General features: G+C 34.7%; 1 protein-coding gene across 2 annotated transcripts in view; it reads left to right on the top strand.

The window, feature by feature from the left end:
* Window positions 1–15,918, top strand: part of FEZ2 (fasciculation and elongation protein zeta 2 (zygin II)) — a 28,337-nt gene extending 12,419 nt beyond the window's left edge. The window contains exons 6-9 of one of the 2 annotated variants that reach the window (XM_010581238.1): window positions 941–1,021; window positions 5,945–6,020; window positions 8,278–8,343; window positions 14,838–15,918. In XM_010581238.1, the coding sequence (XP_010579540.1) occupies window positions 941–1,021; window positions 5,945–6,020; window positions 8,278–8,343; window positions 14,838–14,854 (240 nt within the window). In that variant the 3' untranslated portion in view covers window positions 14,855–15,918. The remainder of the gene's footprint in view (window positions 1–940; window positions 1,022–5,944; window positions 6,021–8,277; window positions 8,344–14,837) is intronic. The other variant, XM_010581239.1, reaches the window with a different exon arrangement.
* Window positions 15,919–17,140: the final 1,222 nt, after the last annotated feature.

The following is a 17,140-nucleotide window of genomic DNA, read 5'->3' as shown; positions in this document are numbered from 1 at the left end:
AAGATGGCTTTGGCAACATCTATGTCTATTTACTGACCTCATTGTGCTTTAGAAGCAAGTGAATACTGTATTCCAGCACATTTTATTCCCCCTCCCATAAATAAATACATTCAGATAAGCATGCTGAGGCGTGTGCATCATACTGCCCTGTGTCAGCAGCCTGACAGTTTCTTCTTTTTATATTCTTGTCAGTTGCTGATTTTTATATCTCATGCTAAACATCGGAATTGTTTGGGGTTTGTTTTTGGGTTTTTTTTCACTTGTCTTCTCCAGCAAGCAAAAAGGATTACAGAGTTCAAGAAAAAAAAACTGTGGTTGGATTATATATTAATTTTTCTTTACTTGGATTCCATGATTCCTTGTTATGGAGCTCAAAATTGATATGGGCACATTATTAACTAATTGTGTATATTTTATCATATTACAAAAATATGGGGAATGCTAATTGTTGCTTCAGTAATGGAAAAGGAAGCATGAAAGCATTAAATGTTTGAAAGAGTAGAGCTGAAAATGACTACCTCTCAACAGTGTTTCTAGTAGGTACTTTAAAATCTGAAAAATTGGTATCAGCAGTGTCTCAGAGTATATTGCTTAAACTCAAATTTTAAAGGAGATTGTACTGTGAAATAAACTTTAAAAAATACTATTACATTTGAAATTGAAGCAGACTTAAAAGGCAAGTCTCAATTATTGTGTCTGCAGTGTGAAGATTTTGTTTAAGTTTTGATGTAGATATACTGCTGAACTGCCTTTACAAGGTTTGCTTTTTAATTATAAAAATTAAGTAGGTGAACAAAAAAATAGAAATGTGCTGAAATACATCTTAGAGCTTGTCTTTGTCATTCGTCTTTTATAGTCTTAATAAATGCTGATTAATAGTCGTCTTCTGAACTTTTCTCTGTCCCTTTTTTTCTTTCTGCTATGTTTTCACTACTTTTAGCGCTTCAGCATGGAAGGGATCTCAAATGTCATACAGAATGGCTTCCGCCACACGTTTGGAAACTCAGGTGGAGAGAAACAGGTGCTGGGCTATCTTCTCTCTTTTCCTCATTCTTTGCACTTTCGGTAGGAGCCAAGATCTTGAAAACTGACAGTAGCTGAAGATAAATGCTGCGACAGGAAAAAATAGGACAAAAATGTTGTAAACTGTACTCTTTCCCTGCCTCAGGACTCTGGTCAGCCTACAGTCTCTTTCTCTCCTCAGCAGCTCGAGACAGTCGGGACTTGATATCCTGATGCACTGAAATAATAATCCTTATTTCTTACTCCAGACTAAAAGTCTGGTTTGGCATAATGCATGCTTCAAATACATTGCATGTCTGTAAAAATCTAATATCCAGTCAAAGAATATGTATCAGGTTAGACATAGCATTTCAGCCTTCAGCATTAAGGACGTGGGTAATATCTCCAACTGAAAAAAGGTTTTCTTTTTTCTTCAAATGTTTAGAGCCGATACATCTAAAACCACAGTAGCATCTAGAAAATGCGTGGACTCTACTGTATGTCTTTTTGCCTTTGAAAACTGCATGATGTTAAAAGCAGCCAAATCCGTGCAATGCAGATTACTGATAAAAAAAACCATAAGCCATAGGCAAGTTTGTGTCTTTTCATCGACTATTCAAATGTTGAAATACACAGCACAGAGACCCACATTCCATAGGTATCACTGTAGATGTTACATATACATAAGTAGCAAGATTCTTATGCTTTATTTCAAAGTAATACTTAATTGTTTGTTTCAGAGCTGTAGTATGTATTTTATTGAATACATTCAGTATTTTGGTAGTGTTAATGCTTATGCTATTGTTCAGGCTTTTGGCACCCATTACAAAATATTGGTATTTTGTGTTATTTAACGCATACCCACCCGTTATAGTTTATGCAGTTGTGTCAGAGGAGTGTGTTTAATTTTTTTTTTTTTTTTTTTTTTTACTACTGTTTTATTTTTTTCTCCTGGTGAGAAGTGCATTGAGGCAATAAACTGCCTGGTAGTTCAGAAGTTGTGGCTGATTAGGCTTTTGTCTGGAAGATGAGTGGAGTATCCTGCAGAGGAGTTCAGGAGGTGAAACAACTCCTCTCCAGACGTTTCTGAATCATGAGGTTAGAAATCATGGACTTACCCTCTTTCTCAAGCAAGGTATATGTATGAGAGTTCATGAATCCATAGATCTGCTATTTGTCCCCAGCTGGGGGGATCTTGAGTACGTGCATAGAGCTTACCTAACAGAGTTTCTGTGACTCTACATTATCTCAATACTGGTAAAAGTAATAGCTGGTTTTTTTTTCTTTGCTATCTTTAACATTTAATAATATATTACAGCTGTTTACCTGTATCTTTAGCTGTTTTAAATTTCATGTGTTTTCATAAAGTGAACGTGGTTAGCTATGCCAGCCTCTCTTACTTTTGGTTAAAAGACTGCTTATATGCATGTCTCTATTTAATGCACTTTTTCTTATTTGACTGCCTCCTAACTTTCTAGACATAGTTAGCATAATCATGTATTAATAACAACACTGATTGGATAACTTTTCCAGTTGTTTTTTTGAGTTAGTTTACTAATGTTATTCTTCATGTTGATCATACTTTTCCCCCGGTTTATCTTGTTAGCAGGTTTATGGGGTTTTGTCCCTTCCTGTATCCTAAAGCCAATCATAGAAATAACAAGAACTTAAAATAAAAAATAGGGGAGAAAGGTAGGAAAGATACCATGTCTTTTCTGATTTAGTCCTAGAAATCTGTTTTTCTATGGCATTTGGGTTTTGTTTGGGGTTTTTTCATTTGTTTGTTTTTTTGTCACATTACCAAACCCTGGCCCTGCTTTTAAAATATTGGTGTCATCTTATTGCAGCAAGTTGCAAAGTAAAAGAAGTATCAGATGTTCAGTTGCTTAGTGGTGCTCTCAGAATATTCATTTGAGTGTTTTTTTCAGGGTGTATTGTCATAAACTCACCTGAACGTGTTTTCTGCTAGCAGGGAAGAGTTAGTTAACAATCTGGAGTTGTGCTCAAAAAAAAATGCAAGGGCAGACATTTTTTTGTATACCTTAGAAGGTAGAAGTTCATACACATAAAGTCACAACATACAAGTTTATGACAAGTTTGTACAGTTATTTCAGAACTCTTTCGGTTTTTAATTTTAATGGTGTTTACTACTTTTGCTATTTTCTGGATAGTATTACTCTGATAGTGGGTACTTTCCTTTTTAAAATTTTAGTTCTTTTGTTTCTGTGAGACATGAGTAAAAATGATGTGAAATTTTACAACATTTAAAGAGAAACTTCCAGTGGGAATTCCCTGTTCCCATCTGATAATGCAGCTGGAAAAAAACACCGACTGCATAAAAGCCATTGAAATGCTGGTAGCTCTTTCGGTGATTATATTTCCAGAAGAAAATTCAAAATAGTCATCTTCATTTTGATTTTTAGGCATATCGAACACTTTTTATGGGTGATTACAAATTGCAGTGGGAATTGCTGCTTATGATATTGTCAAATCTGCTTCGAAAATTTAGAGGTCACAGTAGACTTAACACTTGGTCATGCCAGTAAGCTACACTTTAGTAATTTTTTCTTCTTTTCATATTATGTTATCCTTCACACAGCAATTCAGGGAATGAGTTTTTATAGTGCAGTTATAGAGACGTTGTTATGGCAGCAAAGTGTTAAATGAGAAAAACAAGGTGATTTCTGGAAACTAAGAATTAATTTTTTTTTTTTTAATTGTTTCTATTAGAGAGGCAAATTGGAAGGTGGGGTTTACAGCAGAAGGAAAACAGGGAATATTGGTGTTTTGTCCAGTGACACATGTCCTAGTAATTTATTGTCTAGGTAAAGGGTAGAATGCCACTTAGTTCTGAAGGCTGGAAATGACAGCCTGAAATCTGATTTCTGAGTTAGTAGATCTACTTTCATCTCTGACATTTGCGGATTTAACAGCCTTATATCTAGCTGTTGATTCCAGTAATTTTAGTAAGAGTGCAGTTCTCTGACAATATCTGTTGATTACATCTGCTAGAAAAGAAATTGAAAATTGACTGTTTCCTAAAAAGTGTTGCATACTTTCCTCTGCTGTGCTAAGGGGATGTGAGAAAATGCAAAAGGGAAAGGGAGGGAGACAAGCACCCTGTGTTTGCATAAGGTCTTGGTGAGGTGTCAGTACATCCTGTACAATAGGTTCCCATAAGTGACACAGAACTGAGTCTGTGTGTCTTATAGGCAGAGGATACGATTAAGCATGAGGTGCATGATCCTGCTCTAAACATGGCAGTAGTTACAGCTGCATTTGGTAACACCAAATCTCCTTCTGCAAAATGAACCTCTTCACCAGAGTCTGAGTTACACTTGACTCTTGCTCAAAATGCGGCTACTAGGAGAGGAGGAGAGCTTGTATATACCATGTTTTCTGATTGTTACATGCAGAACCACATATTTCTCAAGTTGAATGAGAGATAGAGGGTTGCTTTGCTTACCGCCTTGTAGCTGTTAACTCAGAATAAAGTTCCTGTTAAATTCTTAAAAATCGAATTGAGTGAGATTTCAGGAAGCTTTTTCGTTGGGGAAAATCCCAGTGATTTCAGTACTTTTGAAATCCTGACCTCTTTAAGAAGATGCATTCATACAGGCTGCACAATAAGATGGTGCCTAATTCATTTAATAAAAGAGCAACAGGGTTGCTTCAAGAATTAGAAAATAAATCTTGGTTGCACTGCAGGTATGAAAATCCTGAAAGATTTAAGAACATTTTAGCTTTTTTTTTTTTTTTTTAGCTGACAAGAATGAAAGATTTCAGTAAAGAGTAAATAGAACAAACATGGAGTTGGTTTGAAACAATCTGTTCGCACACTCGACTAGTAAAACAGAGTTTAATTAAAAATCCAAATGGTGGGGTCCTTATGTTTAATTAGGCTTGGTTTGATCCTTTTGGTTGGAAGTATATAGCATCAGAAGGTGAAAGTTGTCTGTTTTCATTTTCACCTAACTGTGGGCAGCCTAATTTTCTTTGCACAGAGGGCTGTAGATCACCTTTGGAGCTGGGACTGGGCAATGCTCTTTCACCTGTCAAAATCCTTGGAATGTTTCACATTCTCAGTAAGAGTTAACCAGTCATTGAGAAGATCCTACAGCTGTTTTGAGGCTGTTCAAACACAGTATATGTGGAGTTTGAAGATTTTATAATTTTTTTTTTATTTTCCCAAATACTTCTTAGCACACTTCTACAAAACTGAATGCCTTACTTAAGGCACCCCCACAGCCTCTATCAGTTGTGCTCTGGAATCCTTTAAAAAGCTGTTATCGGTTTCCCAAGTTATTTGAAGGCAACATCAATATTCACCTGGAAAGATTTATTTTTTTTACTGTACTTCGTGGTAAGAAAGAATTACTTTCCGATTTTTGACACAACTGGTGACACTCGCATGATATTTATACTTTTTTTTTCTTTTTTTTTAAGATCAAGTTTGCAAATTGTTCATCTGCATTCATAGTGTTGTTTGGGGGGAGGTGGTGGGAAGGATGTTCTTCCTGCTTTTATTGGATTGTTAGAAGTACTTTAAATACATGAAGGACTTCTGGTTGTTCTGGAGGGAGAAGAGAAAAGATTTTACAATTGGTTTGCATAGGCTCTGAGGAAGAAACCTAACAAACTTTTTACTGTAAATGGCTCCAATTTTTTAAATACTTTTTTTCTTTTTTTTTTTTTTTTTAGTGTTTAGCTGCCTGACTTCTAAGGTGGTCACAGAATTTGGAAAAAAAAAAAAAAGTTGGCTTCTGTGATAAAAGCTTTGGGATAGGAAAGGTAGAATCTTAATCTCTTGTGAAATATGGTCTTTTGAAAAGCTTTTATTGGTGGCTAGCAATTTCAATTCCTATAACTTTTGCAAAATAAAATGCAAGCAACATAAATTGCTTGGAAGGACTGTCAAGTAACACTGTTTTTCATTTGACAGTACTTAACAACTGTGATTCCTTATGAGAAGAAAAATGGACCCCCATCTGTTGAAGATCTTCAAACATTAACCAAAAGTGAGCATATGAAATTCCCCCGCTGATCCTTTCCTCTTTGTATTTCCAGCTGTGGTTGCTCAAAACCAATGAATCCATACAGTTATCTCTTCCCCCTTACCCTATGCTATGTATGTAAGATTGCATGATTTTTAACCATGCATTTTGGCCAGTTTTTACTTGTTTTCTGAGCCTTCACGGCATGTTTATTTTCTAGCTGTTTTCTGGAACCCTGAAGGCTAGAAACAAGCTTGCATGTATCAGGAAGTAAATGTTCTCACTTTATTTTGACAGGTGGGCCTTATGGAAAATACTGCATGTCATGGAATTTTGCAATACTGTCTTACAGTACCTGATATACCCCTGTTTGTTTCAACTGGCTGTGCTTTACTGAGGTTATTGTAATGACTTCCAAAAATTGGAATGGATGTTGGGACACTTAAGAGTAGTTGTATAATGATTGCACTTGATTGCCCTTAAAACAGCCTGCTTCTCTCTGGGTTGGGGGTTTTTTTTGTTAATAAATTTTAATAATTAGGAAGTATAAACCAGAGTTCTGACAGTGCTTTGAATTCCCCCTTCTTCACATCTTTTTAGGCCAGATCCTCAAAATTATTTATAAGTTCAAAGTCCGCTGATTTGTTTATTTTTTTATTCTAATTTGCATGAAAAATAAGGTGGTATTTTTAAAAAAAAAATTATTAAGGTGGTGAAATACAGCAGAGCATCTCTGGGAGTCAATGGCATTTCCTTCATTTGAGGTTTATAGGTTTACAGTTTAAAAATAGATGGTACAGTGCGTCAATGTATTTGATCAGATCTCAGTGCAGGGTTTTGGATCTAACTACGTCTTAAGGTGCTTTCCAGCAGCACGGGTCTGTGATTCCTCAGGTGGCTGAGGGGTGGTAAAAGACTCATTGGTTGTTTCCTGGAAAGAGAAAAGAAGTATTTTACAAATTCTCAAGTAAATGAAATGTTTAAGCAGGAATTAAATTCCCTTTATTTTTCTTCAGTAGGCACCCTTAGCTGGTAATTCATACTTACTCTGTGACAAATGGATATTTCATTTTATATTTACTCCTGCAGAGAAATTTACCCTCTTGCCATATTTAAATTTCACTTGAAAATATTCTCAAAAATTCAATATTAAGCAGAGAGAGGTTAAAGCCTCCTGAAAACATTTTGTGTTGTTTGACAGTTTATTAACAAAACGTCTTGTACAAATGCAGTGTAAAGAGTATTAACAGTATTGCCTTCTGTGGGCTGGTTGGACCTTGATCCTGTGACTCAGTTGCAGATTTCTGACTCACTCTCTCTGCTGTTGTTAAGGCAGACGGTAAAGCAGGTGTTTGGGGTTCGTTGGTTGTTTTTTCTTTCAAAGCTGTGTATTATTCTATACTTATGAACACTAATGTTTTACTTCAACATAAAAATTGAAATAAAACACCTGTTAGTTTAGAGTCTCAATGTGAGGAATTTGGAGCTTATTATATACTGCTGCTATTCAGTATAATTCTGTACTTTTGATTCTTTAAGTCATTTCCAGAGCACTTCATAAAAGATTGTTGATGGTTTTGTTTATGGAGTAAGAGACAAGCTTACATGTGTCAAGTTTAGCTAGTCTAAATGTTTTTCCTTCTTCAGAAATATGCAAGGATGGACAATTTTTACTTGATACAAGTAAAAAAAATGGCATTTTGGCATTATTCAAAGTTAATGCCAAATTCAGTCATGTATTTAAGATTTTCTAAGCTACAGCTGCTAATGTTCACCATTTCAGGGGAAGAAAACCACCAACATTTTCATCAGATCATTCACAGCAGGTTTTCTCCAGAAAAGTGTCATTATTCCATGATTCAAGTTGAAGATCAGGGAAATAAATTAAGTAATGGAGCATACTTTTTTGGCCTAAGATTCCCAACCCTCCAGTAGCTGTTAGCACATTTTAGTTTTGGATATGGTGACTTTATTTTTGAGAGATTATTTTATAGGGAATAGGTACTTTTTTTGTTATGACTGATGACATTTTACTGTCATAATTAACCAAGTAAAATGGGTCTCTTGCATCCATCTATTGTGGAGTTCAGTGAGAATTACACAAGTGAAGGGTGGAGATATGATGTGTCTTGTTTTATCTTCTCATGTGCCATTTAAGAGTTTTCTTCCTAATCTGGTAGTTATATCCCTATGAGTAATTGAAACAGCTCCACGGTATTTCTTTTGAGAATGTTGTCTTTAATTTATGACTAAATATCTGAATTTTTTTTTCATACTTTAGTCCTGCATGCCATGAAAGAGGATAGCGAGAAAGTGCCAAGCTTGTTAACTGACTATATTTTAAAGGGTGAGTATGTGTCTTAAGAGGGCTTTTTGTATTCTAAATTAACTTAATGTACTACAATGTGTGTTTGAAAAGAGTAGTCCTACAGCATTCATGAATTATATTGCCCTTCTATCAAACACAACTCTCATTTATATGCGATTCTATTTCATCCAAGGTTTCTGAGCATATAGTTCATAAATAAAACATGTTTATTTTGTTTGTAATAGTATAATACAGCAAAGTTTGTGGTGTATATTCAAATAGGTGAAGGACATCGACCGGAGCAGAGCAGCATGGCTTACAAAGTTAAATGGGTATAGTTAAAAACTTGTGTTGTACAGGTTTTTCAGAATCAGAATTCAAACTGCCTATGGTAATAATGCATTTGCTAGATGAAGTGCTTATAGCTTCATTTTAAGTGTTAACCTTCTGATCAATAGTAAAAATTATTTACTTTACATTTACTTGTTATACCTTCTTCACATTTTATTTAAAAGGTTTGTGTACGAGTCATTTATTTTCCAGTCTTATACATTGTTTTTATTACTAGAAAGTCAGATGCTGAAAATCACTGCTTGCTTTAGCTTTAAGGAGTTGTTTCAGGTAGTTTCCGTGTTGTTAAATTACTTTCAAATGTTTTTCTTCTGACTTCATTTTTTGCCTAGATCTTACTAATGCTTATGTTCTTACTTCATTCTTGGCATATAAATGGTACCGTCATCTTAGTGGTTAAAGTTTAGCTTATGCATCAAACTCCCAAGATCTGAACAAATGGGTATACAAAAGGATGATGGATGCCTTTTTATTTGCCACCCAAATATATATTTTGTTCTGTTTCATGTTCATACGCTGCCAAGTTTTTCTCTTCTTTTGGTATCATGCTTTCCAAGTCTCACTATTTTTTCAAATACAGTCATTTGACTTAAGTCCGTCCATGTGATTTTTAAAGGGTTTTGTATTTCTTACACAGACTTCTAATCACTCTCATTTTGCAGAGATTCGAAAGTACTTTCAGGTTAAATTTGTGGATGAAATTTAGTGTGCTGTTGCTTCAGAAAATCTGAATAGAGAGCTGTGTAGTATTCTAGAATCTCTGATAGACTTCCTATTGGAAAAGGCTCATTTCTAAGTTTTGTGTAGCATTGCAGAACTACCACATACAATAAGAATGCAGTGATCCTTTCAGTTGATTCCTTTGATTTTGCCATTGTTTACTTACCCTTTCTGAAAATCCTTCTTAAATTAGACAGATGAATTTGATTATGAGCTGAGAGCCATTTAGGCTCAAGATCAAGGTTTTCTTAATGGTGATGGCACTAGACTTTTTTTGTTAAGCAGAATCTTTGACCCAAGAGGATGAACTGTTGCCAATAATTAAAGCTATTTACTCTTCATCATAATACATCTGGTAGAAACTGATTGAAATGAATAGTGTTCTTTACAGTGTCTGCTCTTATTTTTAGACTTAGCTATCCAGAAAAGCTTTCAGATTACTAGGATGCTGAGAAGAAACTGGCCACCTAAGGAAATGGAGAAAACTTCTGCAGAGGAGGCTTATAAAAGTAGATTAGCTGAACATATGACAGGCTGATCTAGGAAGCTTGATGCTGAGGTTCCTTCCTACCTCTGCCTCTGCATGCTCATGACTTTAAAATCACCAGGGATGTTCTACTAGCTAGATGCAACAATTACAAAATCATCATACTCACATTAACTCTGTTGGATCAAACAGGTCGTCATACACAAGCACTGTTGTCTCTGAACTGTAGAACACAAATTATGGGAGTATGAAGAGTAATCACTCATATCACTCATACTGAAAGGAAAAGGTGATTTTTTTTTTTTCCCTCAGCTACCATTTTATTATTGAACAGAACTAAGCCTTTCTTGATCTTCTGTGGGTCTGTTGGCACAATGGCAAGAAGTCATAGAAGCTAGTGAGCACAGAATATTACTCTTCCTTTCAATGTAGCCTTATCTAAGCTTCATATCGCTGTGTTTAGATTACTTTAAGTACTTACAGCTCAGCTGACAGTGTTACATTGTAGTGTAGATTTATCCTGTGGAACAGGCAAAGTCTTCTGATTGTTTCTGAAGTTGAAATCTATTTCTGGTTTTCTGCCACTAAAACTTTTGGCCGGAGGCCTCAGTGAGACTTCATACATGGTACAAAATACTCCTAGCCACCTGTCTATTGTCTGGAAATTATTTTTAAAGCTTGTTAAAGGGAGATTAGATGATTCTATACAATCACTTAAAGCAACTTTCAGCTCAGCTTTTGTACCTGGATTCCAGCCTACTCCTTGAATTTCAAAAGGAGTGACCTACCTTTTGAAGAGTCTGCTCTCTTCACTGGAAAGACTAAAAAGGTCTTGGCAAGGTGAAATTATTATGAGGATTTAGGGGTTTGAATTTCTTTTCTAAAAGAAGCAGGAGGATAACAAGTTCTGGACCCAGTAATAATCATCCTTATGTTACAGTGATAATTGTATTCATTTTACATTTTTTTTACTCTGTGATCTAGCTATTGTCTTACACTGAATGGATTCCATTTCCTTTCATTAAGCTTTAATCAAGAAATGAAATTTTTAAATATGTGAATTATATCACCAAGGATACTTTGTTCTGTTAAAATCTGTTAACTTCTTGTTTCTTTGAGGATCATTTTCCAATCTTACAACACAAAAACAGGCAGTAAATTATATGTGACAATAGGGTATGTGTAGCTTTATGGAAAATCTGATTAGTGTGGCATTTGTCAGCACTAGGTGAAACCTTCTTTCTAGCTCTATATTCTATTTTACAGAGCAAAGAAAAAAACTCTTAGCAGTCCTTAAATGATTTTTTTTTTTTTAAAGCAGCACTGTCTTTTTATTCTATGGTATTTTAAAAAATTAGAACATACCATCTTATGTGAGTGTTATGGCTGTCCACAGAATTAGTAATAAACTTGTCCAGATATTGTTGGTTACTGTTGAAAAGTTACTTAGATTGTTTAGAAGCAAGAGCTGAAGGAAAAATATCAGGAAAAAAGTGATTCTAACAATTGCCATTGTATTGTTGGCATAACATAACGGGACAAATAAAAGAATAATGCTGTGAACCTGGAAAGGTTAATGGAACCATAAGATTGAGCAATAAGTGTTGATTTAACAAGAAATCTTGCCAAATTCACTGGTGTTCCGATACAAAGACAGTGAAATAAGTTTATATTTTCTCTGAATTTCATAGTGTTTTGTAGAAATGTCACCATCTTGAATATCTTGAACTAAATGCCAAAATAATTCTGAAATTTGTGAAAGACTAAATCTGGATCATGTAGGAAGACGCATACAGACTCCCTCTGTGTGTGTTGTCTAATAGTTGATATCTTCATTTAATAATGATTGAGTGAGTTTGTTTTGGCAATGCTGTTTGGGCAAGAGCTGGAGCATGGGACTGGAACTTGAAGGAGAGTTCTGCCACCAGATCTGCTGTTGACCTTCTGTGTTACCATAGATCGTTCCTGCACTTTTTTTTCATAACCAGCTGATGCTTCTGAAATGCTGGAAGTGAAAATCCTCAGAACATGGGATATGCAAATCCAGTATAATAGAGAAGTGAAAAAGGCCAATGCAACTCAGTGCATTTCATGTTAGGAAAAAAAAAAAACAACCCACAATCCTCTCCATAAGCATTTCTGAATAGGATTATTAGTTTTGAAATTACTTCTGGTGATTGTTTTTTTAAAGCATCCTCTTTTCCCAGTTTTGGCCATTCCCTGTGTCCCCCAAAATGTTAAAAATATCATCATTTTGTCCTCATGCTTAAGTCCGTCTTTCCAGTGATGAGTTAGCTCTCCCCTGGATCTATTCCATAGGGAGTACCTCCTCAGAGGTAAGTATCCCAAAGCCAGACTATGTACGTATTCTGTGTAGTCTTGTGCAATGCAGTAACTTGCCTTCTCTTGTTCATGTTACTCTTGATGCAACCTAAATTATTTTCAAAGGGATTTTTTTCCTTTCATGGGGTTCTGTTTCTTTTTACTTTTCAGTGAACATTTCTGTCCTAAAGTTAGTAAGGGACTTAGTGATTTACTTTGCAAGTAAATTGTAGTTCTTCCCCACCAGCGTATGATTCCTATTATATTTTGTAGGTTTAGAATGAAAATAGATGGTAACGTGAAATTTATAAGCATTTGCAATTTTGCTTACATTTTTCTGAATCTATTTTAACATATTAATATTTTTATTATAGTTTTTCAGTAGGGGTCATGAAGTAGAAACTGAGATTTGGAAGAGGGTGGGGGAATGCACTTGCTGACAGGAAAAGAAATATCAAGCCAACACTGAAATTCTTGATCTTGGCACACTTTCAGACTGAGGGTAGCAGCTTAGTAAACTCACTGTATTTAAGTGCTGTTTGTGTTCATCTTTCTACTGATCTTTTTGGATAGTTTAACAAATATAATGTGCTTTGAAAACATTGTGTTTCCATTGAAAAACCTACACAAGCAAGTAGGCAGCAGTTTCTTGTGCACAAGTTCAGCTGTAAAGCAGGGAGCACAGATGGAGATATTTTTGTCATATCTTGTAGTTGCATTGTTTTTAGGTGTCTCAACAAGAATAGATACCATATCCTTAGATGAAAGCATGTTTTTATTGACTATACCCATTGAATTTTTTTTAACAGAAGCTTTCAGTCTCTCTTCTTGCATGTATAATGTAATGACTTTTTGCATTGTGATTTATTTGCCAAGTACAATAATGCAACAAGCAGTAGCATCTGTAATCCTTGAAGTATGCAAGTTTAGATTGCTTTCTGAAGAAAGTGCCTCTGTGTGGTTATGTTGTCTGTCTCTTCAGCCTCACAAATAATAATTGCCAATTTCAACCCCACAAGACAGAAAGAAGGGTTGTGGGTATAACTGCATTTCACAAATACTGTAGGCAACTGCATCTAGGTAGGAGAAGGACTGAAACCACTATTTCTATTGAGCTAAAGGCTATTTGCTTTGAAAAACCAACATCCAGTTGGCCAGATCGCTTTTATGGATTCATGTACAGGTGAATGCACTTAGAATACCTTCTACCAGTTTGGAGGCATGAGGACAGAGGAACAATATGGGGAGGACCTGCTGGGATGGAGTTCATAGCAAATTTAAAGTAGAAGCTGAGGAAGGTGTTGTGGGAAGGGGAATTACCAAGTTTTATTGTAACGATGGTAAGAAGAAGTATCTGAGGAAATCTGCTGGAAGCAAGGATTCCTTAATTTAGCTACTTACGGAACAAATCAATTATATATATGAAATGTTAGCCTGTAGATATACACAGAATCAATATATCAGGGATAGGTTGTCTGGTATCACATCTAGGGACATTATTTCAAGATTATTAGGTTTTACTTTCAGTTTTCACAAAATTCGAAAATTTAATTTCATGTACAGGGATAATTTTTGAATATAACATACTACCAGTACAATACACAAACTGAATAAATCATTCTCTGTACCCCTGCAAGGTTAATTTGTTTTTCCTTAATTCGAGAACACATGTAAGCGTAAATAATTGTGACATTCTCAAAACTATTATATATAACAATAGATAACTATGTATTTATAGCTGAAATAAATGCTATTGAAAACAGATGTATCCTTACAGTAAACTGTTCTAAGATGTATTTATTGCTAAGCCTTGTGTTCTTTTCCAATTGTCCTTAAACAGTAATTGTGACATAAAAATACAGTGCTAAAAATAATATGCTATACATTACTGTTGAGTAAAATGCATTAAATATGTCTAGTATTTTCTTTTAGGCTTTTTTCTGAATGTAGATGTCATGAAAGCAGAATCATTTTCCATCTTCAGGCATGCTTTGCTACTTTGTATCTGATCTTCCAAGCTTCCAATAAAGGCTTAAAAAACCCAGCATTTATTTTAATAAAGCAAGAATTACACCTTGTTCCATTTTTTAATTATGCAGATATGTCAGAAAAAGAACATTTATTTTGTTGCCTTTGAAGTTTTTGTTTAATTGTTACACCTTACTTCTTTATTTGCTTTTGTGTTGTGCTAGCATTGGTTTGAAAGCTGGATTGCTCTGAGGTTTGTGAAACAGGAATGAGAAACATGTGAAGGACATGTCTTATCTTCCCACTGTGTGATTCAACTGCACGCACCAGAATTAGAAAGCAGAGTTAGAATCTCAAATTGTCAGTGCCTATTTTTAAAATATAACTGCATGAGTCGCCTTCTATTTAATGTTCTGTTTTCTAATAGAACACCTCAAAAAGCACTGTTTAAGACATGACCTTTAGTTAACTCATTTCTGGATAGTATTAGTTAAAGATAGTGGGTTGTGTCACTTAGTTATCTTTTGAGAAGAGGATATCTTGTCGGTTTCAACTGATTTCTAGATTTTACCATGTTACTCATAGGATAGAAGTAAATTTTTAAGTATTTTAGTATATACAATACATTTTTACACAGACTAACTGCACTGATATTTATCAAGATGTATTTGTGGTTCTTTTGCAGTTCTGTGTCCTACATGAAGAGGGCTGTCTTTCAGAATTAGCCATGCTCCTTCCTGTGATGAGAAGCTTTCCATGGATATAACTCATAGTATTTTTTCATTTGGCACTATACCTAAATCAGTATGCATTTACCTCCTTTGTGTGTGCGTGGATTTTCTGATCCTACAGTAAGTCTTCTGGGCATGACAACTCATCCATTTTAACTTAATAGTGCAATGAACTGGAGCAGGGAACAAACAGTGTACAGTTTTACTCACATTGTTCTGGCTTTTTAAAGTCTATTTTTACATTGTATAGCATGTAGTAAATCCTCCTGCACATTTTGTTGTTGGAAGGAAAAGTAAACTTTGAATAGTGTAAATAAAATAAGCCTAGTTTTAAGGAATACATATTTAAAAGCATCCTTAGTTCCTAGAGCAAAGTTGCAAAAAGGATCATAGTTGGGCTTGGACTATAAGATTTGAGTTCTCCAGGAAACACTCCAGAACAATGTTGGTGGAAGTCAGCATTTGACACTTCTTTTAAAATGGTAACTTTGAACTATACAACAGTATCAATCATACAGTGAACAAATCCAGATTCTTTGATGGTTTGGCATAAGTAATTGCTGTGTTACCTATCCTTTTTATTTAACACAAACATCTGAGTAATGTAATATTTCATATTTGGTTTTATTTTAATTATTAATGTTCAGGTGGCTTAGATATTCTCCCATATTGCTGCTATAATTTTACTGGTTTTAATAAGTGTTTGATCTTAATGAAAATGCTTCAATATATAAAAATTTTAAAAGGCTATATCTTTTTAAAAATACATGTACAGTTTGAAAAACTTGCACCTGGGTTCCAAGTTAGTATTATATTGAGACGTTCATTGTTGTGCATCTCTAAATTTTACTACAAATCTCTCTTGTAAATTGTATGCACTGTCTCGTCTGTGATGATGTATCTGCATTCAAACAGATGAGAATGTATTTTAAAAATACTGTAAAAGAAACGTACCCCATAATCTCAACATTAAATACTTGTCACAAATAATTTTGCCAGTCTTAAAGATGAGATTGAAATATAAGAAGTACTTAAATAAAGGAACTATTATCTAGGATGAATTCCTATTGATTCTACACCCAGATTTATATACTGTATATGTGAAGGCACTGGAAGATAGGTTCTAAAGAGATAAACATGTCTTTTCTTCAACCATTTTTTTCCATTTCAAGTCTTCAGTCTTTTTGTTAGTTGAAGAGAAATTTGCTCCTGAATACCTTGTCACTTCTTTAAGACTAATTTTATCATTGTCATTTGATCAGTAAAACACATTTAGTTTGAAAATAGTTCTCATTATGCTTTCTCTTTTTTTTTTTTCGAAAGGCCTCAATATTTTTGTCTTTTGTGCCTTTTTCAGTCAGTAAAGTTTTCAGCTTAAAATTCTTTCGTCCCTCCTCTCCCCCACTAGACCCCACTTGCCAGCTTGCTCAGGAGTAAATTGATCCTCTGCATAAGTGTGTCATAGGTGAGGAAGGGGTTTTTTGTTGCTTTATTCTACTTAATTTGTGGTTTCTTTTAACAAGGAAGCTGCCATTTATTTCTTTAGCTGATGTGTTACTAACTTACTATGGCATGCTTTTTCTGTAGAAATGCTTGATGTTGACTATTGATGTTTGGAAATTGGCAAAGGGGATGACCCTGCTTTGCTTCATGTTTTTTAAAAAAGATACACATGGTGTGAAACACACCATGTCTCCAAATGAGATCTATTCAGAGATGTTTCAACCTACTTTAGAGGCTTGAGGTGACAAGATGGAACAAAAAAGAAGAAAATTAAAGGAAGAATTTATTAAAAAGAAACAAACAGAAAAAAAACCCCAAAAAAACGAAAAACAACCTTCTGACAAAGTTTGTGTTGTTAGTTGTAACAAATCTTGGATGACTTAGTCACAAAATACTAAAGGCAGTAAAACTTGAAAGAAAACCCAACACTAAAGACCAGAAACAGCTTTAGTGAGTTAAGCACTTCATTATGAAAAGTACCTGTTTACCTTGTATGTAGTATTCTGGCATTAAAAAACAGCTGCCAAAGGTGGCAAGTGTTATATATACCTATATATGTACATAAAAAAAATAGATCTCAAAAGATTTGAATAAAAAGAAACATGCAAATCTGCTTTTCTGCTGAGTTCTATGTACTTCATATTCTCTATTATGCCTTCTTTTTCCAGATGCATTATTGAGTCTTGCATTCTTTCAGGGAGCAGGATTTCATTATTCTTTTTTGTTTTAGCATGTGATAGCCGTAAATGGCCAC

This window comes from Haliaeetus leucocephalus, unplaced genomic scaffold (genome assembly GCF_000737465.1).
Source record: "Haliaeetus leucocephalus isolate CR32 unplaced genomic scaffold, Haliaeetus_leucocephalus-4.0 Scaffold752, whole genome shotgun sequence".
Lineage (NCBI taxonomy): Eukaryota > Metazoa > Chordata > Aves > Accipitriformes > Accipitridae > Haliaeetus > Haliaeetus leucocephalus.
This window is presented reverse-complemented; position numbering and strand designations above follow the sequence as displayed.